This window comes from Lissotriton vulgaris, chromosome 1_1 (assembly GCF_964263255.1).
Source record: "Lissotriton vulgaris chromosome 1_1, aLisVul1.2, whole genome shotgun sequence".
In the NCBI taxonomy this organism is placed as follows: domain Eukaryota; kingdom Metazoa; phylum Chordata; class Amphibia; order Caudata; family Salamandridae; genus Lissotriton; species Lissotriton vulgaris.
The window spans coordinates 1,320,417,896-1,320,444,637 of NC_141685.1; the positions used below are offsets into that span (position 1 = coordinate 1,320,417,896).

A 26,742-nucleotide genomic window follows, 5' to 3' on the forward strand; every position below is an offset into this window, starting at 1 on the left:
AAAAGTGCCTGCAGTGTCAGACTGGGACAGGAAATAGGCCCAGGCATCAAAACACAAGTGACCCCACCCCCAATAGTGAATGAGATATCTCATTAATGGCCCATATTTGCAAAAAGGGGCTGTATAAGTGTTTTGCACAGCATGTAATACTGCATGGATTAGAGCTTGCTGCAAGCAATTTTTACTTTAACATCAGGGAAATAAACAGGAAAAACTGGTCCAGCAAACCATAAACATTCCCACAAACAGCAAAAAAAAATGCCCCACACCCTAACCTGTCAGACCAGCCCATCAGGCACTGTCTGATTGCCGTATTGGTCAGTCTGACGCTAGATGCCACAGTTTTTCTTAGGAGCCAGCCACCTGCGCTCTCGAGTATCAAGAAAGCCTCATGTTGATGGAGCACCTTTCTTCTTTGTCCACCATCTTGTGCTTCTTGTCTCTTTATTAGGCCAGGGCGGAGTTCACAGAGTTTTGCTACGCGGAACTTTGTGAAGTGACAGAAAAAAATTCAGCAGAGTTCTGCAAGCGACAGAGCGAGGCGTGAACTGCCGTTCCTGCTGATCTTCCTGCCACTAGGGTAAAAATTCTACAGAGTGGCAGCGTGCGCTCACCAACTTACCTTCGGAGCAGAGTTTTCTGTGCTCGGTGGAGTGCAGAAAACTCTGCGACCGGAGCGGAGTTAATCACCCAGGCCTACTCTTTATTTCGCTTCTGCAGGCTCTGTTTTTTTTCAAAAGCTGCTTTCTCCCTTAGGCACAGCTTGCCTAGATTTCTCTTCCTGCTTCTTTCTCCCTTTTCTCCGTCTCTCTTTTTTGGTCTGGGTCAAAGTCTGATGATGAAAATTAAAATGAAGTCTAAGTTCTCAAAAATGAGTGGTGGTGGTTCATACCACAAAGATCGGCATAAATTAAGCACTGGTCATAGTGTAGATAAACAAAGTAGTCAGCAAGGCCTCAAGACTCCCACAAGTGAAGCAGTTGCGCTTTACAAATCCCGTTTAATTGAGAGATCGATCGGTCTTAGGGTCTGGTACATAATGGTCTCTCTTGAGCCAGTGGCCTACTCTGGTAATTCATCTTCTCATGCTTATGAAGGCTGGTACCCCACAAAGACTGGGGCTGTCGGGTCGCACTTGACCGGGGCAAATCCGAAATTTCAGTCCAACCACGATGGAGCGAAGGCCAGATATAGGAGACCTGATGACAGTACCATGGATTCATTAAAGCTCGGGGACAATGCGTTGAGCATAGGAGGTTCTGCGTCACTGTTGAAGGTGATGCATTGCTTCCGAAGTCAGGCAACGTCATTCAGGCGTTGATGTCAGTAGTGCTGTGTGTTGGGACAATGTGTCAATGTCGACCTGTTGGGCTGTAGACAATGCTGATGGAGTGAAACCATGCAGGGCCAGAATGCATCAGAGGTGGAGACAGTGCATCATAGACGTCAGCATTGCAGTGTCGGAGGCTCGTGCATCAGTGGTGATGACAGGTTGCTGCTTCGGCAAAGTCAGGGCTGCATTGTAAGTTGAGGTCTTTGCGCCACGCAGTTGCTAAGCGGCGCCCACAGCTTCGGTGCAGGAAGCGTCAATGCGTCAATATCTCAGAGAAATGCACCAGTTACGATCGATGCTTTGGTAACGATGCGTTGGTTTCTTGAGTTGCAGAACCAAACGCTCAGTTACAAAGGCCCAGAACTGGAATCCGCATTACTTGTAGAGCAGGACTCTCAGAAGAGGAGCCATGGTGCTGGTAGCAAGATGTAAGTGAAGTCTTTAATATACCGGAGACTTCAGAAACAGGAGGCAAGCTCAACAAGCCCTTTGAGAAGCTTTAGAGATGCAGATTGTAGAGAGGCAAGTCCAGTCCTCTCACTACCAGGCAAGAAGCAGCAGGCAAACACAGCAAAGCAAGCAGCAAAGTTGCGTCCTTCTGGCAGCACAAGCTCTCTCCTTTCTGGTAGACTAATCTCAGTTCCAGAATTTCTCAGTAGATGGTGTCAGAGGTCCAGTACTTATACCCATTTTAGCCTTTGAAATAGGGAGACTTCAAAGAAAGGTGTTTGTAGTTCACAAGACCTTGCCCTATCCTGCCCTGTTTGCAGACACGCTACGTGGGTGTATGCAACTCTTTGTGTGGGGACAGTCACAGCCCAATTCAGGTGCAAGTTTCAGCATCTCCCTCTCACTTTAGCTCAGGAAGACCCATCACCCTGGTGATGGGCCATCAGGATATGCAGGGCACACTTCAGCGCGCTTTATGTGTGATTGTCTAGAGGGAATGCACACAGACCAGCTGTCAACCGAACCCAGTTATGTATCCAGAGATAGGCATAGAATGGTTAAACTAAGAACAGGCTGTCTAAAAGGGTCCTTTTCAGATCTGTAACATAAAACCAACTTCGCTAAAAAAATTGTTTTTAAAATGAAGGGAACCCAAATGTATTTTTCCCAACTGGAATTTACACTTGTAAAGCGTTACAAGGCAGCTCAATGCGAACCCATGGGAGAGATAGTCCTTGCTGTAGTAAAAAACAAATGTAGCAGATTTTCACTACTTGGACATGCAAACCTCAAAAGTACATGTCCTACCTTCTAAATACACGGCACCCTGTCCAGGGGACCACCTTAGGGGTGACCCTTATGTAATGAAAGGGAAGGTTTGGGCCTGGCAAGCAGATCGAAATGGCAGTTGAAAACTGTGCACACAGGCTCTGCAGTGGCAGGTCGAAACATGTTTGGAGGGCTACTCATGTGGGTGGCACAATGAGGGCTGCAGGCCCACTAGTAGCATTTAATTTACAGGCCCTGGGCACATATAGTGCACTATATAAGGGGCTTCTCAGTCAATCAAGAAGAAAAGAAACGTCATTACATTTTAGACACAGAGCACATGCACTTTAGCACTGGTCAGCAGTGAAAAAGTGCAGATTCCAAAAGCCAGAAAATTCGGGGTTCAGCACACAGTCAAATCAGGAGGTCAGAAAGCAAAAAGTCAGGGGAAACCACGCCAAAAGAGGCCAGTTCTAACAGTAGCAAAGTAAAGTGTAATGTGTAAAATGTTGGTAAAGTGTTGCCTGAATCGGTTAACCTTTCAACTGGTGGGCATCCTTCAAATATCCAAATACAAGTGTTGAGGGTGTGATCAGCAATAACATCTGATATGGGTCAAATTTCAAACTCCACGAACAATGGAATGATCACAGTCTCAACCTCAAGCATTAACAATGCTCTTAGAAAGCTGTTCTCTACTGCTTGTAACAATTTGCAGTTGCTGGGTCTCTGAAGTTCAATGCCATATATTGCAGTTGCCACCATTTTCTGTTCATAAACTTGTAAAATTATACTCAAAGAACTACTTCCGACTTTATTTTTTAGCCAAAAGATGGTGTTTGATGTGTTTTTTAGAAAAGCAGCAACCATGTCGATTCGATCTTTTCAATTCAATTTATGGTTGAAATGGATGCTCACTAAGGTCACTAAATTAACCTCAACTTCACTCTGAATTTAGAGCAATATTTGTGCAGTCCAAAAACTATACTAAATTTGAAATGCAAAACAATAATAGTCCCAAACTGAATTAGAGAAGTACAGTGAAACTCAATTAAAAGAATGGATAACGAAATGATAAAAGTCCAATAAGGGGTATCGGAGAGAGAATTTTTTTAAGTTTTAAGCAGGAGTAGCATCAAGAAGTATTAAGCACCAATGATAGTCAATGGTTGCAGTAAAGTGGAACCTAGGCGCAATTTGATGCGGACCACGATGAAGTGCAGGATGGATGCACAAATCCGGTTCACCCTGCTCAAAGATTTTACTCTCGGACTGAAGTCCTCAAGCACCAAGCCACCAAAGGCGTACTCTTCGAAAACTCTCCAGGACGGCACTTCGAGACTCACAGCGTATCAGGCAAAGGCCAAACAGCATGGTTCAGTCAAGGTCCAGTTGCCTCTGGGTAGCTGTGAATATGCAGGAAAAGGCCTTTTGTTTGTGATCTCCCAATAGCTATAACAGGATGTCAGCCTTATGGACCTTGAAACACACTTATTTGTCTTAGTTACAAGAGAGAGAAGGTTTAGTCCTCCGGGGCAATTCTCAGGTTACACAAAGTAGGTCCAGTTCTCTTTTGATCTTTCTCAGGACGAGAAGTGTTCTCAGGTGGATGCTTTGAGATGCCACTATTATGCTTGGCACAAGATAGTGGATGGGAATGACTACAAGATATGCCCTAACCAATGAAGTAAGTTTTCCGGGGGCCAACCCTAATCACTTTGGGCGTTTTCAAGACACCAGAAGTCTTTTGCCCTGCTAAACTTGGATTCTGAGAGCCGGAGGGGTGTGTGTGGGGAGTATATTATGGTAATCCTAGTGTCATCCCACTTCTAACATTAAAATACAGTCTGGGTCAGCCACTGTACCCCCCAAAAAACCTCAGATAGAAATATGGTAGAATCCAGCAGGGCTTTCCAGCATACACACAAATTGTTTTAACATTCTGTTCTTGCACCTGTGTACTGTGGCCCAAATGTTTTATGTAAATTACCAGCAGACATGTCAAACAGGTTTTCAAACTCTAGCAAGATTTGACACAGTAATGTAAAAAAAACAGGCCCTTTGTGATTTGTGTGGGGGAACAAACAAGGCTCCTGCCCATGTGCCGCCTACCTAGTGCCTGGGAACAGCCCACTGGCCATTGTGTCAAGTGAACATCTCCTCACACTCAATCCTTAGTTCTCAGCTGTGGAATCAGATTTCACTCCTCTTCAAATGCTAATTACAAGCTGGCAGAAGTAGGTTAAAAATACAAAAAGGCCTTCAGAGGCTTTAGGTAGGGAAAATGTAGCTTTCTAAAAGTACCCTTTCCTTCATAATGATCAAAAATCCAAATTCACAGTTGAATAAGATTTTAATAACTATTAAAGATAGTTGTTTAATTATTTTTCTGGCTGTTTCCTATCCAAAATTAATATTATTAAATGTAATAATGTAACCCAGTGTTTTCCTATAGGGTAGCTTGCCTTGCTAAAGTGAAACTAGCATTTGGGGCTTTTTCACTAAAGGGACATGTTTAACATTAAATTCCTACATGTCCAACTTTTAAGTACCACGCACCCTGCCTTAAGGGCAATGAGCTAAATAGGGGTAACGTATCAACATTTAAAAGGAAGGTTTGGACCTGTCAAAAAGAGTTTATTTTGACAGGCTGAATTTGCAGTTTAAAGCTGCAAAAGACAGGCTACAGCTGGTAGGCCTGCAGTCATGTATGCACAGTCACTGAAGAGAGTGGCACAATGGGTGCTTCAGTCCACTAGTGACATTTAACTTACAGCCTTTGGGTACCCTTTGTACTCTGTATTAGAGACTTACAGTGAAGGTAAACATGCCAATGAGTGGCATGCCAATTTCACCATGTTGAAAGGTAGAACACATCCACTTTATCACTCCTTAGCAGGGGTAAAGTGCACAGAGGTCTAAATGGGCTGCAGCTAAAGGTGTAAAATCTGGGCCGATCCGGAAAAAAAGGCAAAGATCATACAGTACTGGAGATTGTTGTTCCTCATCAGTGCAGAAAGTCAGCAAAAGCTTCACTTCATGTACAAACTGTGTTCATAGCTTCACTTCATGTACAAGTAGTGTTACTAAGAGTTAGAATGTAAATGGGGTAGCAAAGGTCCAGGGATTTCAAGGCTTGAACAACACTTGAATAAGTAGTGTTGATGGGTGGGTGGAGACACACTCGAAGCTCTGGACCTCTTGGGCTTCAAGTAAAGAGACAGTTTTGAAAAGTGGTAAGTGTGTTCTCCACAGAAATTAACATCAGTTTTTCAAGATTAATATCCATTCTTTCCAGATCGTGGTATGGAGGACAGAGACATTTTAGTTGCAGTGAAGTTTCTTTATTTTTATTCATAGGACAAGGACAGCCGACACGTGTTTCGCCCCCTCTTGGCGATTTGCGCCGGGGCTTTCTCAAGGCTAGTTTAGCTTATTGACATAAATGGTTGTGGTTTCCATATAGTTACAGTGTCCCAAATGCGAAAATACAATTCTTCAGAAATAATACATTTTTTTTTTTTTTAGGCTGATGCCCCTGCTCCTAAAGTCCTTCCGACATGGTGGTTCTTGGGTTGAATCCCAGCAGGATTCAACCCAAGAACCACCATGTCGGAAGGACTTTAGGCTAAAAAAAAAAAAATGTTTTATTTCTGAAGAATTATATTTTCGCATTTGGGACACTGTAACTATATGGAAACCACAACCATTTATGTCAATAAGCTAAACTAGCCTTGAGAAAGCCCCGGCGCAAATCGCCAAGAGGGGGCGAAACACGTGTCGGCTGTCCTTGTCCTATGAATAAAAATAAAGAAACTTCACTGCAACTAAAATGTCTCTGTCCTCCATACCACGATCTGGAAAGAATGGATATTAATCTTGAAAAACTGATGTTAATTTCTGTGGAGAACACACTTACCACTTTTCAAAACTTACTAAGAGTTAGAGTTGTTTCCTGGCTGTGATCAGGTACTGGAGGTCAGACTGATCACATCCAAGACCTTAGACCTTGCCACCACACTAGGCACCCCATTAAGGGGTATATAGATAAACTCAGCATGCCACTTCAGAAGTAGTCAAGAGATAATGGCAACTTTAAAGACTATTATGTTTTCTCAAACTCTTCTGTACGAAAGTCAGCTGAACATCTCATTACACTAACTGACATTGCACAGTGCAAACTGAATTGCACTTTGGCCCTTAATAAACGTATTTATTCGTACCCTCTGGAAACAGTTGCATCGACTTTAGAATAACAAGAAATTGAGATCACATCTGCAAGGATTCAAGCGGATGCCTTGCTGGTTAGGAAATGCTGTTGTACAGTGACTTTAAAAGCAGGTTACACACAAATCTCTCCAACAATGTATATTAACTAACTAAACTAGGTTACATTGCAGTACATTTACTCCATGCATTCGTTTCTGAGGATTATGTGCTGTGATCAGAAATGACGTAAATCTAAACAAAAAAAGCCAGACAAAGATCTCTCCAGCAGGTGCTTTCGACTGCCCCGTCCCCCAGTTATATTTTAATGAGACATGTTAGTTACATAAGCCAGAACAGTATGACTAACCTTTTCCTTGTTGTAAATTTCTTTAGGACAGAATTTGTAGAAAAATAATGTATTTCTACTGCCCATCCAAAGGATGACGTGCATTGATCCTGCTCATGATTAAATACTTCGCTTTGGTCTGACTGTCCTGCCCTCAACGCACTGCAGCCGCTTTCTTAAACCACCCTTCCCAATTTGCTGGATCCAGAATTATATTTCATTTTCACATCCAGACCTAGATGAGATAATTATGGACTGAGCAGATCTGAAAATCATTGTATTCTTGGATTTACATCTCTTCTGACAGGACATGTGCTTAGGCAAATACATCAGTTTAAACATTTACCAAAACAGAAACATTTTGACCAGCTTTAAAGCAACATGAATTGGACCAAAACCTACTTGATGGGATAAGTCTCGTCTTTCCGACGGTTCTTCTCGTGCTGTGGGATGGCCTCCCATCCGAAGCTCAGGCTCCAGTCGAAGTTTCCACGGCTGTGCTGCTTTCCCTGCTGGATCGGCTTGGCGAACTCAAACGAGTTTAGGTCGATGGTAGTGATGTCCGGGCTGACCACGGCTGTCGGCTCCTCTGCGATCCGGGCTAAGAGAGGTTCAAGCCAGCCGTGGAAACACTCGCCTTAAGACAGAGGTAAAAGGGGAGGGACATCTTAAAAGGTCGTCTTGTTCTGATTTTTACACCCTATTGCAACTGAACCACATGGGTTGAACAATTCAAACAGCGTTAAAAGTGAAGCCTTGTCCGAGAGAATGGCTGACCGTCTTGGGAAATGTTCAGGCAGTCCAGTAGTTCTGAACAGCCAGTGGAACTGGCATAGATCCAATCGTGACACAGACAGTGACCCCAACCCCTAGGAACTCAATGCTTGCAAAGGGACGTTCAGCATGAAGAAAACGCCATGGTTGCAGTGACAGCCACAGAGCTCTCTGTATGAAACATATGTGCTTTCATTGCGCTTTCTGGGACCGCAGTCCTGGATTTGTAGTACTTGCATTGAGGGTAGCATGTTTATTAACGTCACTGTGCGAAGGTAGGCTTCTCAATCACTAGCCTAACAGACCTCAATCTATACCACAATTCATTACGTGACTGTAGCCTGGTGGTGCTTCTCGAGCTCTGCCAGGGGAACTTGGCGCGTGCCAGCTGGCTGCTGTAAATGTGCATCAATCCAGATCCACAGCAACCCCTTGCTGTTTGTCAAACGAACCTCACCCTGATTCCCTGAAAATAGCTTCCACAATGCATCCCAGCTTAAAGAAACACCCGCTCTTGTGCTCCAGTACTGGGGCTCAGACACAGCTCACCAGTGTATGTAAACACTGGCCCACTTTGAAACAGCTGCTTTCATGCCAGCTTTGCTGAGGACTGTCTTCAGTCACCTAATCTACTTATCCTTCCAATGGGGAAGGCGGGAAGAGGGCACATCTCTGTGCACGCTATCCACAATCTAGCATTGAATTGCTTCTCCATTACCGGAGAGGTGGGTTGGCCTCTCCAATCCACCTAATCCATCGTTCAGCCTCTCCCTGCACTCAGGACCCTCACCCGTGCTGTCAATGCGCATCAATCCTACCAAGTATCCCCACTTTGCAAGCGCTGGGTTTCAGGATCACACCCTCAATGGACCCCAGTCTATCCACCTCTCTGCTCTAGTACCAGCACCACACTAGAGCTGCCGGTGTGCCTTCACTGTCGTCCTTCAACCATTTCACTGTACTAATACCAGGAAGCAATATTAGCTGTTGAGTACTGCACTTCTGACCCTCGTCTGATTGCATTTCATTTCACCCTCGCAGACTCATCGTCAACTCAGTTTTCAGCAACTAGGCGCTACTTGAACATCTCAGTGCTACATGCAGTCCTATCACTTAATTTGTGCCAATGACTGCAGGTGGTGAGTACCTGCACTTATTTTTGGGAACCAGAGCTTCTTTTTTAAACATCAGATTTCAATAAAGAAGGGCAGACAAGAGAGAAAGAAGAAACTAGGGAAAATAGAAAAACAATGCCTAAGGGAGAAATCTGGGATGAAGAAGCACCTGCAAGGTTGAGATAGAGACAGGTGGTGAAGGCAAGAGGCAGGGGTGGGATTAAAACTAGGGAGATTTGGTATTCTGAAACCTCCACAGTGGGCTCATAAGAGATCCCATCACTTCATTGATTACAAATTAAGGCATAGATGCATCAAGCTAAAAACTGCTCGCAAAGGGGCAGATTCTCAAAATCTGCCCCTTTGCGACTAGTATTTTTGCATTTGGGATGCATCATCCCAAATGCAAAAATTGCAATTAAAGAAATCGCAAAAATTGCGATTACTTAAATTGCTCTTGCATTTAACCCTTTGAATGCTCATGAGGAGCTGAGCTCGTCATGAGCCACGGCGCTCCGGTGCTCATGACGAGCTCAGCTCGTCATGAGCCGTGGAACGCTCGCATGCGGGGATAATTCCCCTGCTGTGCTGAGCGTTCCACGGGAACGGGTGTGGCCGTGACGAGCTGAGCTCGTCATGAGCACAGGAGCGCCGTGCCTCATGACGAGCTCAGCTCGTCATGAGCATGTGAGCGCTGCGCGCGCCCCCCTCCCCCCCAGCACAGCGGGGGAATATACCCCAGCACAGCGGGGGAATATCCCCCACATCGAAGGGGCTCCGGAATCTCAAATTGAGATTCCTTAAATGCAGTGCATTAAAGTAAAAAAAAATAGCGATTTCGCTAATAGGGGGAGCAAATTACCATGAAGTTGAACTTCATGGTAATTTGCAAAAACTTTGAAAAATGCACTAAAGTGCATTTTTCAAAGTTCCATTTTACACACAAACATGCCCTTAGGGCATGTGTGTGAGCAAGATGTATCCATATGCAGATTTCAGGGGTGCAACAGGGTGTCCTTTAGACACCCTTGAAATTGCAATCTCAATTTGCGTTTCTTTAATTGAGAATCACAAATTGAGATTGTCTTCCCATTCATTCCTATGGCCCTCTAGGCCCATAGGAATGAATGGGGAGGTAGTCCTTAATTGCGACTCGCAATTTGCGACTCGCAATTAAGGAATTTTAAGAAATCGCTATTTTGTAGGTGAGTTCTTCATGCATAGCGTTTTGCTATTCCTTATTAGCAAATCCTTATTTTTCGCTAATAAGGAATCGCAAAATGGATGCTTGATGCATCTGGGGGTAAGCACTTTGCAGCATTCATTTAGATTGGCATCGACCTTAGAGCATATCAGAGCTCCGAGAATGCAATGATCCTGGAAGGGCTGACCTGCTATGCCTTCCGCCACCCCCCCCCCCCCTGCACATCTGCCATGCGAAGAACAATATTTACCACATTGTTTCATCTCACATTTAGGTGGATGACAACACTTGATTGGAGCCAGAAGCCACAACCTTCTTGAAATATATCACAGTAAATATAACATTTTGCAGGATTAGTGACACCAATAAGAACAACAGCAGAGACTGTCTCTGGAGGCGCACTGCCAAGAACAGCTAAGCTAGTATCATTATCATTAAAAGAGCAGGGAAATCGATACACGAAATCGAAATGGATATGAACACTTAGGGCCTCATTTAGTAGACAGATAGGCATTCCAGTGCCTTCAATGGAGTGGCCTCAGCAGCAGCTGCATTCAAGGCAGTGGTCCTTTGGGTAGAGGGACCATGATTGATGCGCCCACCCTGCAAACTATTTTGTTCTGCAACAACAACCCTACCCAGGACTACCATGTCTGACGTGGGAGCTCTGGGTAGGAAAAACAAGTGACTGTCGTGAGTATTAAAAACTGCAGGATGACTGCTGCGGTCCTGTAGTGGCTGGACCACGGGTCAAGGGTTTCTGCTTTCAGAATGAGGCTGTGGATCCCTGCACGAACAAACGCCTGTGGCAGGACTGTAGATGGCAGATACAATGTCCTCAACTCTCAATGGCCCCCTCAATTCTATCCCTCTCCCAAATGCTGCACAGGTTGACTACATAAGGTGTGAGCTGTCACTGAACCCTATTTGGATACTCCTGTGAGGAGGATGCAAAGCAGGTACTGCTGCAGCAAAAATAGTACAAAGCCAGCTAGCAGCTGCAAAATCCTGGGGTTTGCCATCGCAAAAAAGGCTTTTCTTATGGTACAAAAGTACTTTTAAGAGGCGGGAAATTCTTCAAGCCTTGTCTTTTCGATTCTTTCTGAATCCCAAATAGGAGGGGGCATGAAAGCGGTTTCATGATTTGGAAAAGATTATATCAATGAGTTGTGACTTCACTGCGGTCTCAAACTACTGATGAGTTACTGACTCCCCAAGGAGGTGAGTTAACTGATGTGCAAACGAGGCAGTGTCCCATTGGACTACCTGCTCCCTTCCAATGTCTTCCCAAAGGAAAAAGACAAAAAAGAAATCAAACGAAAACAAAAAAAACACACCTTTCCCATTTGGGAAGCAAGTGCCAGGACAGAGGTCTCCTATCCCTTGCAGGCCCCCATCCGGCATTGGTACCTAATCAAAAGGAGAAGGAGGTTGCAAATTACGACTGACTAATTAATATTCATTGGGCAGGTTGTTTTATGCTCTCCTGCCCCTTATGTGAATTGAAAATTTGCGGTGCAACCTATTAGTACATAGGTTGCAGCTCAAATTTCATTCACAAAACAGTCTGTATGAAAACCGTACATCTCTGGTTTGTGATTGGGAGGGATACATCTGCCCTTAATTCTCCAGCCCGCCACATGTGCAGGTAAATTGAGCAGGGTGGGCTGCTTAGAAGCCTTATTGTAGCGATGAATGCAACTTTCGTGCTATCATCAGTGCCTAATTTGAGCAGGTGGTTTCCGTGCTGGGTACCAGCACCTAATTAGCAACACCGGCAATGACTGGAGTCTGCCACGTGGTGGCATTGTTTGTTTTATTTAGAGATGAGCCCAACTACAGTTGTTTATTAATTCAATATACAAACTGACTAATACCTGCCATACAAGCCATTCTTATAGCTTTGGGGGCCTGGAATAGTCTGAAGTGCCACATTTGCTGCAGTGGGATGTTCATATGTGTGTTTGTACGGTCATCAGCAGCACTGGCTAGGGCAACAGATGGTGTAAGCTGCTCCTGACAACAGCCCTGACACTTATTTTCTTACAAATTAAGCACTAGCCATCATACTGTGCCATCGCATGGTGGCTGCCATTTTGGCTTGTGCACATGGCTCAAGAGTACGGGATACAGCCCATATGCTGTCCCCCTCAGCCACCCTCCAATCACCGAGGCTATAGCCTCTGCTTGGGGTGGCAGTCTATCATCAGTGTCTCAGATTAGGGGTTTTACAGAGCGGATGGGCCAGCTGTAGTGTTTACACCAAGCAAATGCCAAGCTCCAAAGTTCTAGAGCTGACCCTGGCCCTAGAGAGCTGGCCCTGCTCTAGAAAGCTGGCCCAGGCTCTAGAGAGCTGGCCCTGGCTCTAGAGAGCTGGCCCTGGCTCTAGAGAGCTGGCCCTGGCTCTAGAGAGCTGGCCCTGGCTCTAGAGAGCTGGCCCTGGCTCTAGAGAGCTGGCCCTGGCTCTAGAGAGCTGGCTCTGGCTCTAGCGAGCTGGCCCTGGCTCTAGAGAGCTGGCCCTGGCTCTAGAGAGCTGGGCCTGGCTCTAGAGAGCTGGGCCTGGCTCTAGAGAGCTGCCCCTGGCCCTAGAAAGCTTGCCCTGGCCCTAGAAAGCTGGCCTTGGCCCTAGAGAGCTGAGCCTGGCTCTAGAGAGCTGGCTCTGGATAAAGAAAGCTGGCACTGGCCCTAGAAAGCTGGCACTGGCCCTAGAAAGCTGGCCTTGGCCCTAGAGAGCTGGGCCTGGCTCTAGAAAGCTGGCTCTGGATAAAGAAAGCTGGCCCTGGCCCTAGAAAGCTGGCCTTGGCCCTAGAAAGCTGGCCTTGGCCCTAGAAAGCTGGCCTTGGCCCTAGAGAGCTGGGCCTGGCTCTAGAGAGTTGGCTCTGGATAAAGAAGGCTGGCCCTGGTTACAGCATAAACCAGGAAATCAAGAGCAGGAGAGCTACTGCAAGAGACAAGGGAACAAAACTCAGACCCTATGGAAGGACAGGATCTTGCAGGTTTTACTTACAATGAGCATCGAGAAACGTCAGCACCTCTCCAGACGCCACACTGGCTCCCAGCAGGCGGGCGGTGATTAACCCCTTCCTCTCCGCCTGCCGCACCACTCTCACAATCCCGAACTGCTTCACGTAGGAGTCCAACATGTCTTTCAAGTACACTGCAGCATAGAGAGAAAAAAAAAACAGGGTATGAGGGAAGAAAAATGTGCAAGGAGTATTACAGTTGAGGGCATCAGAGCAATAGTACGCGCTACATTTAGTTACAATTACAATACATTGTGGCGCGCAGTGAATCTGTTTATGGTCCAAGGATTGTGCCATCGTCTGCTGGTTCATCAAATGGGATGGAAAGACTAAGTGAGGGGCTCAGAATTAATGGGAATAACGGAGGCCCCATTTCCATAACTTATTGGCTTTTTTCTATTATAAATGGGGTCTTTAGTGAAGTTAAATTAACTTATAGACTTTACCCCTCGCCACAAGAAAATTGTGTGAAATTCTGCCTCAGTAAGACTGGCCAGTGATGTGAACCTTGGGTTTCTGGGGGAAAATGCGGAAGAAGTCCTTGTCTTGATGTAGATTCTCCACATAGAGTATTCATAGAGGACATGAAGTATGAAGGAAATGAACAGTTAATGCTTGAAATCGCTCACAACTGCATGACTTCAAAGGTTCCAGGCATTGATGCAATACTGAATAAAACGCATTTGTTGGTAAGGTCCTAGCCGAGGAGGAGGCAGTGACAGCTTTTTTTTTGTTTACAAGTGATCTAAGTAATAACAGTGGCAGTAAATGTGTGGAATTAAATCATTCCAAAGCAAAAAATGACTCTTTACACACTGATTGGAGTGGGGTAGATTAGGTGAATTTGTAGTCTCTTTATTGTAGCATTTATTAAATGTCATCTTGTACTATTTAGTGCCGCTTGGTGTGGTGGGTGGGGGCAACGATTACAAGGAGTTAGATCCAAAACTTGGTTTTCACATTCAAACTCCAATAAGAGTATATGAGTACTATCTCCAAGCCCCGTTCGAATTTGAACAACATGTGGCATTCAGGAAAGGGGAAAATCTTTTAGTGTAAATCGGTTCTGCAATTTCTGAAATAGTCAAAACAGAATGTTAAAAGAAGATGCTGTGCTGATTGGCTCAACAGGTGGCGAGAATGCGGCCTGCCCTTGGATCGCCCGTAAGTTAACCCACCATCATTACATATGTTGTATGTAATAAACCTGCAGCATTTTTTCCCAAACTTAACACTTGTGTCTGTGTGTTATTTGCGGGTTTGGGCATCACGGGGGCGGGGGGTTCTGTGGCCCTGATGTGACTATGAGAAGCTGAAAGCAGATGCGGAATGGTTGAGACGCGCTGAATATTTTAGCTTCAATTACCTTTGTCATGGATCTTGTGAAAAAAAGCAGGGCCTGGTGGGGAATGTTGGTTGCACACCCCTGTGAGAAGGCTGGACAATGTTCAGTTAGAGGAGGCAGACCTGGAAGCAGAGGTCAGCCCGGGACCAGGGTTCAATTCCCGGCTCAGCGGGGTCTTGAGTCCTAAAATGTCCATGGACTCGACAATTCTCGCTCCGGTGCCTACTCGATTCACGGGTTCACACTCTGCAACTCTGGGCAATAGCTTGCTTAATCTCCACAACGGCCCCTCGCGGCGGGATGCCTGGCTTTCACCTTGCGGATACCCTGCCGGGGTTATCTCACAGGGGAATACCAGGACGGGTTCCCTAAGCAAGCGCTTAGAAACCGCTCGGTGATTTGCGCTATATAAATTCCTGTACATTGGAACAAATACTGGTTTACATTTGCCAAGTGTCTATGAAATCCATTTTAGGTTCACAAACCAATACGGAAATATTTTCCTTTCCTGACAGATGTAGGGTGTTGTGACAGTGCATACATCCTGTTACCCTCCCACCACCCCCATCTGAAAAGTCTGCCCAAGGCTTTCAGTAAAACATATCTGTACCAATATGTGATCTGGGAAAGTGGGGCATACATTGGTCAACAGGAAGGAATTACAGGGGTAGGAATCCACAAGACTATATTTACCATTAAAATTCCTACTAGAAAGTCTTGAAGCGCGACACAAAGCAGATCCCTAAAGAGCAGGTAAATCAGATGCTGTGCAAGGATACCATAGTGCTTGGAAGCATGGTGGGAGCTATTTTTACAAAAGGCTATTGTATCGTTTAGAATTGAGTAGGTTCTTGGTGACTGTTGGGGAAAAAAATCCTCTCATGGTAGGAGAAATAAACCCCTCCCCCAAGTGCTCAAACTATTTTGATATCTGGATCCTTGGTAACAATTTCTGGTCATGAATGAACATGTTCATGTGTGTCTGCCTTGGCTTAGGCCGGTCATATGGACTGCCATCTGGTTAGATTGGGAGGGGGGTACCACTCGCTGCTCTCGTGGTGATGAAGGACTACCGCCCTCACCGGGAGCAGAGGAGCACAAGCACGGTTACGGTAGACAGAGCAATTAAGTATAATGGCCAGGCCTGCAGACAGGGCTGGATTGGCCGTACCAGGCATTGGGTTTTTCCCCAGGAGGCTGGAAGGGTGGGGGCTGTTTTTTTCCACAATGGGGGCCGGTTAAGTTACTGGGAGTTGGTTTTGCAATGGTGGTGCAGTATTGGCCCCCTGTATTAAAAGCAGCAGTGCTTGACACTTGATGATGAGTTTATACAATGTATCTAGTTACCAAGTTTAAAGGACGCTGCTCGAAGCTCTTTCGTTAGAAAACCTTGACAATCTGTCAATTATGCAAACAGATCATGTTGTTTTAACCTAATTGGACAGCTTTTGTGAGAACAATGTGTAGGTATGTGAAAAGTTAGAATTGTGCTTTTAACATAGTGCAGAACTGAACAGACGCTGATTACTTTAGACTTGTGACCGAGGTAGAACAGGCTTTAGTCTTTTCCTTTGAGGCATCCTTATACTGGAGTGTCCTCTAATCTAGAATGCTTTAATGACTTGGATTTGCAGATCAACTGCCAATACATTTAGGCAGACTCATTCTGGATACCATTAGCTATTAACTGGATTGATTTTTGGCTTCTGCAAATCATTAACTTCTAACAGAGCTTCATGGTTCGAAACTGAACATTATCTGTCATTTTTGTGGAGACTAATTTGCTTTTCATATTATCAAATGTATTTTAAATTTTTGACCATGCTTAGTCTTGTAAATTTGATCCATCAGAGTAGCGCTTTATCATCCCTGAAATATTGCACAAAGTTAAGTATTAACAAGTGGACACTTTGAAGCGGGCAACTAAACCTCAAAAACAGACAGTAAATTACATCTGTGTCTGGAAATGGATTATAAAGATCAGAGTTTGAGACTCCCAAGTTGTCAAACTGAAGTTGTACATCAGCACGGAGAAGATCAGCACAAGTTCTGCCATATTTGACCAGGACTGGGGACTGAGGGTCTGCCAGTCTCCCATACTGGATATGGAGACATCACCCAGGGAAATCAAGGACACTTGCCTGGACCCTCGCGCACCCGCTTTTGCCAAATTTGAGAACAGATAACCCTATGAGAACAAGGAGATTGCCTGGAGGGAGTGGGGTCCAGTTGTCATTCCGCCGAGTGGATCCTGGGAGAGGATTGTGAGCTTCTGGTTGATGAGTAATTTGGCACGGATTAGGTTGCACTTGCATGTGTGTAATGCGACCCCTGTAAGTCAGGTTGGGGCTCCATGAATCTAAAGGGCCATCGCCCTGGTGCAGCACTGTGTTGAAGATAGTGCTGTCGCCCTTTGGAGTGTCGTGCCCCAAAGAAGGACACCACCTTGAGTGCATGGTGCATGACCTCCGTATGCTAGGTCAGGCGCATGGGAATCTTAAGGGCTGTTGCCCTGAAGGAGTGCAGTGATTCTACTTACCGACCACCCACCTCGCGAACACCTTTTTTGAAAGCCCTTAATCTTTTGTTAGAACCAATAGCCGCCAATACAGAATACACAATACTGGGTGATTTTAACTTTCATTTAGAAAATCATGCAGACAAAGATTCTACTAGGATTATCTCTGATTTTCTGGCTGCCGGCTTAGAACAACGAGTCTTCTTAGCCACTCATCAAGCTGGTCACACCTTGGACGGTCTATTTACAAACAATTCATTCATGAATCAACCCACTGTGATCCCACTCTCCTGGACTGACCACTCGGCAGTAAAATTCTCTATATTAGTTAGGAACCATAAAAACTCTATGCCCACTATACGCTCTCAGATCAAATGTCGTGATTGGAAAAATATTGACTACCCTGTTTTCAATAACATTCTTAAATCCACAAAACCCAAAGACTCAGATGACCCATATGAAGCATCTAATAACTATGGGCGCTGGCTGAATAATGCACTGGACTGTGTAGCACCTGTCAAAAAACTGCAGCCTAACCGTAATAAACCTTCTGCTCCTTGGTTCTCAGAACTATTAAGGCTCGAGAGACAACAATGCCGAAACCTAGAGAGGCGTTGGAGCAGGAATTACGACAACAATGATAGAGAGAGATACAAGATAGCTCTGCATAGCTACAAAAAACTCATCATTAAGGAAAAATGTAATTTTTTCACTACACAAATAGAATCAGCTCAAAACTCGAGCAAACAGCTATTTCAGGTGGTAAAAAAATTATCTAACCCTCCGGTTCCCGATTCCATAGAACCATCTCAAATTTTTTGCAATGAAGTTGCAGAATTCTTTAAAGGAAAGGTTACAGATATTTTTGATAATTTCACTAAAAAAACCTCTGCTGCCACAGCTGGTCCAGATAATCCCCATATATCCACAAGGCCAATTCTGGAAGCTTTCTCCTCACTCTCTCAGGCCTCCAAGGAGGAAATCATGAACACTGATAAATCAGGATCACCCATGGACCCATGCCCCCCGCTCATTCTTAAATTAGTCTCTAATCAGATAGCCCCGGTGCTCACTAATATCTGTAACGCTATGTTCCTGACAGGTGACTACCCTATAATCTGGAAGAAAGTCATTGTGAAACCCCTCCTAAAAAAAACGACACTAAATCCAGCAGAGTTAAAAAGCTATCGACCTATTGCCTCGCTCCCCTATCCATCTAAGGTTTTCGAGAAGGCAATTAACTTACAACTATCAAGCTTCATTGACAAGAACGAGCTGTTAGATGATACCCAATTTGGGTTTAGAAAGGGCCATGGGACCGAGACTGCTTTGATAAAAGCTGCAGAAGAGGTCAGGATAATCATGGACCAGGGCGGTACAGCGGTCCTAATACTTCTAGATCTGTCTGCAGCTTTCGACACGGTCGATCACAACATCTTGATCGACCGTGTCGCTGCCATTGGCATTCAGGGCAAAGCTAAGGCTCTCCTGGCATCCTTTTTATCGGACAGAGAGCAGTCTGTGAAAATGGGGAGTTACTACTCGCCTGATTTCACCTTGCCTTGTGGAGTTCCCCAGGGCTCCTCGCTAAGTCCGACGCTTTTTAACATCTATGTGTCGGAATTAGCGAGGGTGATTAAGTCATTTGGCATTGGATTAACATCATACGCCGATGACACTCAGTTAGTCCTGGCTATCCACAAAAACGGAGCAGCAGTGGCCGCTAACTTCCAGGAAGGTATGAGAGCGATTAGCACCTGGATGGACCAGAACTGCTTAAAACTAAACTCCGACAAGACGGAGGTCATGCTATTTGGTGAACTGACCCCGTCCTGGTCCCCAGTCTGGTGGCCATCAGAGCTAGGAGCTCCTCCCCTACCGGTATCAAAAGTCAGGAATCTTGGAGTCCTATTTGACAATAGGCTAACTTTTGTCAGCCATGCCAACGCAGTGGTCTCAGCGTCCTTCTACACCTTGAGAATGGTAAAGAAATTACTCCCTTTCCTACCCCCAAACGCAGGTAAATCCTTAATGTCCACTCTGGTCCTGTCAAAGGTTGATTATTGCAACGGCCTATTGTTGAATGCACAGGAGCAAGTCCTGAACAAGTTACAGCTTGTGCAAAACGCCGCTGCAAGGATCCTAACCAGCACATCTACATTTTCATCCATATCTCCCATCATTCGCCAACTACACTGGTTGCCGATCAGATGTCGCACAAAGTTCAAGGCCTTGTGCATCATTTACAAAACACTGAATAATACTGGACCAGACTTCTTAAAAAAAATCTATCAGTGTCTACAAACCCAACCGATCCTTACGTTCTTCGGCATCTCAGCTGCTTATCATCCCACGCACTATGAAAGCAACATGGGGAGACAAACGCTTCGTAGTTGCGGCTTCGAAACTGTGGAACAAGCTTCCCCCTCATATTAAATCAAGTTCTTCCTTATTAATATTTCGGAAACACCTCAAAACTTGGCTTTTTGACCAGTTAATTTAGCAGGAACCCTTTGCAATCTTAGTGAACTCCAGCGCCGAGACACTGGAAGGTATTTGTGCGCTCTAGAAATTTTATAAACAAATAAATAAATTCATCGAGGGCCGCTGGCTTAAGTGTGTGGCTCACAACCCCCTTATGCCAGGTTGGGCTGCGGTGAATCTTAAGGGCCATCACCCTAGTAGAGTGCTGTGACAAAGATAAGGCTGTCACTCTGCAGTGTTGTGATCTGAAAACGAACGTTGCTTTGAGTGAGCAGAGAGCAACCCCATGTGCCAGGTGGGGTGGCTGTGAAGGAAGCAGAGGGTGGTTGCCCATGAACAGCATGCAATTGTGAACTCAGAGCTGCTACAATGTCATAAGAACTCACATCGAGGAACCCCAGGTCTGCAATTCAAGAAAGACCATGACAACGGAGGAACGCCTTGGAGGATTGTAAGGCTAAGATCTGTAGCCTTACAATGTGCTGAAACGAAATGTATTGCCTGCATGTTTAAATGCTGCCGCCATTATTGACAATATGTCATGACATCTGGTTGTGGCCATTGGTACTTCAGTTAGCCATTTTCATTTACTGGCTGTGAGGATATATGTTACATGTGAGTGGTGGAAATGCCTCTGCCTTTGCCTTTTACATAAACTCTGTGGACATATAGTGGCCAGCTATGGTTGTTTTATATGCGAGGCCACGATAGTGTAAGTTATGTATGTAAATAAGCCTAGACAATTCCTGTGATTTATTGGTTTTGGGATAGAACCATGATGCTGCTTCAAAGTAGTTTTTTTTTTAATGGAATATACACATACAATATTTGAATGAACCAGACACAAGTGGCGAAAGTAGTGGTTTTGGGAACAAGAATAGTGGGTGATATGCGGAAAGGTGACCCGAGATGCAAGTTGCAATTTCACCTTTCACTTTGAGTGAGTTGCCCAAGAAAAAGCAATTTGATCCAGATCCAGACTCCTAGTAGAAGGATTTTGTAATGTTTCAATTTCGAGTCATCATAGACAAGCACGCCTGCTACGTCTGACACTGTAAAGGCAGACATTCCATTTTTACCTACTCATCCAACATTAACAAGAAATTGTGAGGAATGCAACTCCAGTGACCTAATTTTCTGTCATTAGTAATGTTTTTAGGTCGAAGCCTACCAGACAGTGCAATTGTCTGGTTTGCTAATGGCAACTTGGGGACATTCAGAAAGCTGACCTAGGAATGCATTCTGCCCGTTGCTTACCATTGGCTTTGAGGTTTGTAGTTCACACTTTCTGGCTTTCTATTTGCTGGCTTGATTTGCTTTGGGCTGGCCAGCTTGAGTTCGGCCCTTCCGTTGCCCAAACCTTATTTAATGCATTTTTCCTCAAACTAGATTTCTGTAAACAGGCCTTTAAATCTTGTTCTTATCTTGTCACATTTGCTGTGCATTCAAAGACAGGGGTCAAACATCAAGCTCTCTTCAGAGGGAGCTTGGTGTTTACTTTTCTTTTATGTGACAATCCTACTGGGCATCCATGTAAGAGGAGAGGGTTTAAGATTTTTTCCCAGTGAATACAAATAAATGAACTATGCTGATGTTTCAGAATACATCAGAATCAGTACAAATGAAACACTTTATTTTTTAATTCTGAATAAATATTTGAAATAAATAGTAGAAACAAATATTTGAATACGATCAAAACACATCAATACACTAGGTGATGACATTAGCCCACATTATCTTGTTTGCAGTAAAACAATATTTTGGTGCAAATGTAATGGTCATTTAAATTATTAATGTGTGGTCTGTAATAGCAGTGCACTACCACACCATGCATACTCCACACTACACAACTTCACTTAATTCCTTTACACTTCACTTCATGCCACACCACTCCATTCCATTCTACAACACTCCATTCTGTGCCACTCCATTGTACGATACTCAATTACATGACCTACCACTCCACAGCCCTCCACTCTAAGACACACCAAACCACGCCACTCCAATCTACTCCACGACAACACTCCCTCCCCTCCACTTCACTTACCCCACTCCACTCTACCCCAATCTACATCACCCAACTCCGCTTTGCTACAATCTACACCAATCTACTCCACTCCACTTTACCCCACTCTAACCCAATCAACACCATTCCTATCTACCCCAATTTAGCCCGCTCCACTGTAACATAATCCACTCCAATCTACCCCACTCCACTCTACCCCTCTACTGTTCCATAATCCACCCTAATACACCTCACTCCATTCCAATCTGCACGACTACAATCCTGCTCCAATCCACCCCGTTCCAAACCACCCCACCCAACTCCAATCCATTCTACCCCACTCCAATCAAATCTACCCACTGCAATACAATGCACTCCAATGTGCCATAATCTGCTCCAATCTACCCTGCTCTGCTCCAATCCACACCACCGGCTCCAATCCACCCCACCCTGCTCCAATCCACCCCACCCTGCTCCAATCCACCCCACCCTGCTTCAACCCAATCTACCCTACTCTACTGTGCCCTTATTCGCTTCACTCCACCCCACTCTTCCTCGGTCTACCCCACTCCACCCTAACCTACCTCAATTCAATCTACCCTACTCCAATGTACCCTACCTGGCTCCAATCTACCTTACTCCGCGCCAACCTACCCTACTTCAATCTACTTTACCATAATCCACTCCAATCTACCAGACTCCATTCTACCCCATCCACTGTACCATAATCCACCCCACTCCGCTCCAATCTGCCCGGCTCCAATCCCGCTCAATCCACCCTGCTCCAAACCACCCTATTCCAATCCACCCCACCCCGATCCACCCCACCCCAACCACTCCGCTCCCCTCCAATCCGCTCCACCCCACCCCAATACAATCCACCCCAATCCTCCCCACCCCAATCTACCAAACTCCAATCTAATCTGCCTCACTACAATCAAATCTACTCTGCTCCACTGTACCATAATCTGTGCCAATCCACCCCACTCTCCTCTGCTCCAATCTACCCCACTTTGCTCCAATCCACATCACTGTGCTCCAGTCGACCACACCCCACCCTGCTCCAGTACGCCCGACCTCACTCCAACCCAATCTACCCCACTTCACTGTACCACAATCCGCTCCAATCCACCCCACTCCACCACACTCTTCCCCGGGTTACCCCACTCCACCCTAGCCTACCTCAATTCAATCTACCCCACTCCAATCTACCCTATCCAGCGCCAATCCACGCTACTCCGTGCCAATCCACCCCGCTTACCACCAATCCACCCTGCTACCCGCCAATCAACCTCACTCCGCGTTAATCCACCCCACCACAATTTAATCTACCCCACCCCAATCCAGTCTACCTCACCCCAATCGAGTCTACCCCACTGCAACACTGCCTACCTCAATTCAGTCTACCCCACTCCAATCTACTGTGCTAATCTACCCAACTGCCCTAGCTCAATCTACCCCACTCCAATCTACCCTACTCTATCCCCACTCCACTCCACTCCAACCTACCCCACTACAATCTATCCCAATCTACCCCACTCCAGTCCACTCCTCTCCAGCCTATCTCACTCAACTCTTTCCCTATCTATCTACCCCACCCCACCCCAATTTACCTCAGTTCAATCTACTCCACTCCAATATACCAAGCTAATCTACCCAACTGCCCTACTCCAATCTACCCCACTCCATTCCACCCTACTCTATCCCCACTCCACACCAATCTACCCCACTACACTCTATCCCAGTTTACCCCATTCCACTCTACCTCAATATACGCCACTCCAATCTACCCCACCCCACTAACTTTGTTGCCATGCTTAATAGCAGCCTCACTGTTGAACACAATGGCTAAACTAAAAGACATTGCCAAAGCCAATAGCTCTTGCATAGGAGAGACCCGTTGGCTTTTCCAAGGCTTGTTAAAGGTTGGGAAAAGTGTGAATTCTCCCAAAATGTTCTCTGACTGGTTAAGCGGGATTCCGGAGCTCAGCCTCCCTCGCACAACTGGCTATTATTAGTACAGCCCAAGGCGTTTCCTGAACAGAGGAATGCGTCAGAGGTGATTTTCAAACACAAAGGTACGAGTCATTCTAAATACATCGCTTTGAGAGTCCAGGCTCCCAAATGGGATACGATTTCACAATTCAGAACCTGATGGGGCAGATCACTTTCGAAGGTGGGGATACCTGTATCTGCAGCTTTGCCAATGACTGTCACTGTTAGCCACGTCTACCCCAGGAACTTCTGAGATTGCAGGCCAAGTCTGGAGGGCATCGAGAAAGAAGGAAACATTAAAGGCAGTATCTTCTGGCCAGATCGGCCTGCCTGCGATTCCTTAAATTTGAAAAATGTTGCTAGCATGGATAGAACTGTGCACTGAAGCTCAACCTTTGCTAGAAAACTGGATGTCCATGCAGTTTCGCACGAGGTCGAAGGCCTTTTGCTCCTTGTATAAGGACCCATATTCGTAGTTATTAGCATATAGTGCCACACAATTTCTTTCTATCAAACCTCATCCAGTTAGAAGATGACTGCACGACAAACCATGCTCTCTCCCTCTCATCACATTCAGTCCCTGAACTCCTTTGTCCCCGGGCGGCCAATGTCAACGCAAGAAAATTGACGTTTTGTCATGTATTCTATTTCTTAGGTCCAAAGCCACAGGACCTGTGCGATACTCTGGAAGTGGATTTTTCCACACAACTATAGATTTAAATCGTTTGCGCAGTTTCTATCAGTGGACATAAATTTGCAGATTTCAACCAAGCAAATTGTTTTCTAGGTGTAATAGATTAAACGTTACTAAAAACGACGTGCCAGACACAGTGTGGCTCAGCGGTAAACTCTTTTCAACAGTCAACTGATCACCCTTCAGTTGCTGATTGCTGCAATCCAATACAAAATTTGAAGTAAGGGAGGAAACCACTTGCACAGACAGTATTCATATATCCTTAGGGCCCATGTAGCAGGCTCTACTGGCCCGCTCCAGCGTTTAAGGTCTGAGCTGAAGGCTTGGGCCTTTAACAAGGGAGCAGGCCTTTAATGGCCGGTAGAGTCAGCTACGGGGGGCTCTAATTCTACTAGGACATTCAGCCCCTAGAGGGCAGAATGTTCTTATTTGTAAAACAAAGGCCTTACGGAGTCTGAGAGGGTTGAAATCCCCTTGGGCTCTTTAAGGCCTTTGTTCACAGCTGTTGCTGTGAACTAACAATGGAATGTTGATGCTCCGGGCTCCTACAGACCATTAGAAACCCGAGAACTCCATTGTTTTCAACGGAGCACTCAACATTCCAATGAATATTAAAAGAAAAAAAAGAGGTAAATAACACTGTATGGCAATGTTGCACATTATAATGAACAATTTATTGAGCCCTGCCATATAACTTCTTCTAAGGTGCATAATTTTACTGGCCCTACTGGTCATAATGTCTCTATTATTCCCACAAATCAGATTTTCTCCTCACTACTTATAAAATGTATCCACAGAGGAATCAAAAATTCTAGAAACAGGAGGTAATCACTCAAACTGAAAAATGTAAAGCCCTATTGTAAGAAATTCGATTATTATTTTGTTGAGTGACACAAGCCTCAAGGAATAATCACAACCCTTGTCAGGGTGAACCCTCAAAGTCACTAAATTAACCTGCGCCCAGCCTCTTGGTAGCTAGGGCACACAGCAGAAGGTTTAACTTATGGCAATATGTAAAGTATTTATGTAGTGCCAAAACAAAGTTGAAATGCAAAACAAAAATCCCAAGTCGACTTATAAAAATAGAGTACCATTTAATAAACAAAATGACAAAAAATGAGCAGATCCAGAGATATCAAGCTCAAGTTTATTTTATTTGCATAGTTACTTAAAACCATTGCAATAATAAAACCAGCAATAAAACATTGAGTACATGCATAATACCATGTTACACATGTTAAGATAAAATCTTTCTCATATGTTAGGATAAAAACTTTCTAATATTGAAACCAGTTAAAATTGATTAAGAGTATTGTAATAATTGTGCTAAAATAAAACCATACTATTACAGTATTAAAAGATGTTTTGCAAGTGCAACAAGTAGAAATCTTTCGTGTTGTCTGAGTGCCAATGAGAGAGTGCAGGAAGTGTCGAGTGAGTGAGTGAGGGAAAGGGAGTAAGTACAAAAGTGCGGGAGCAGAAAGTGCCATATGCAAAAGCAGAGACTGAAAGTCAGGGGGACCTGGTTGGAGGCAGCTTCACATGAGATGGGAACCAGAAATCCTTACCCGACTTGAGTTTTAATACCGATGTGCAACAAGTGCAGGAGATCAGAAAGTGCTATGTGCAAAAACCCTGTATTGGGAATTAGGCAGGTCTTAATCAGGGGATGTTTCATCTGGAGTGGTAGCCGAAGACCCCTGCCCAACGTCCCAGCTCCGAGCCCAAGTGCAGAAGGTGCTGAGTGCTAAAAGCTGCAGTAGTTCGTAGGTACAAGGCACGAAGTGAGAGAATATTGTATCCTTTTGCGATTTCCTGAGCACCAATGCGAGGAATTTTACCAGTTAACAGTTCAGCTGTGTGGTTATCAGGAGCAGACCTCTTTGGTTAAATGGAGCTTTCATCATTTGTCTTTATTCCTCCAGCAGTTCTTAACAGGCGCATAGCAAGTGTTGTATATCCTCAGTGTCAGTGCCACACAAACAGCAGATCTTGGTTATGGATTCTCTCAGTCAAAGGGGAAAATGGGGATATTCATGGTAGGAGACCTAGGCAGTATTTCAAAAAGTGCTCGTTGATGGATCTAGGAAGGCCTAGGCTGTAGTATTTATGGGGTGCTAGTGGGTGTAGGTGTTTAATGACATCCAGGTGTGTGCTCTGCCTGAGAATGCCGCCTTGTCTTCTACCAAAGAGAGGATTTGATTTCCATACTGATTTGTTGAACACAGAGTGGGTGGTTAAGGTTTCCCATAACTAGATAAACCCGGTCCTGGCCAGGGACTCCTTCAGATATGCTCTGGAAGGCGAGGCGTCCCTCTGTTGGAGCTCCTGCCATAAGTGGTGGTTAAGAGTGCTGGGAGCCACTTTCCTGATTTTTCCCCAGAGGTTCATCAAAGCTCCTCGCCAGGGACTGCTTTTATAGTTAGACCAAACACCAGCCTGATTTCTGCTGCTGAGGTGTGCTTAGTGAAGCTGAAGA

The 26,742-nt window shown here is 45.1% G+C and overlaps 1 protein-coding gene across 1 annotated transcript in view; it reads right to left on the bottom strand.

Annotated features, from left to right (window-relative positions):
- Positions 1–26,742, bottom strand: part of GALNT6 (polypeptide N-acetylgalactosaminyltransferase 6) — a 244,115-nt gene that overhangs the window by 70,734 nt on the left and 146,639 nt on the right. The window contains exons 4-5 of the mRNA XM_086965922.1: positions 13,207–13,356; positions 7,509–7,743 (exon numbers count right to left, since the gene is read on the bottom strand). Of these exons, the coding sequence (XP_086822048.1) occupies positions 7,509–7,743; positions 13,207–13,356 (385 nt within the window). The remainder of the gene's footprint in view (positions 1–7,508; positions 7,744–13,206; positions 13,357–26,742) is intronic.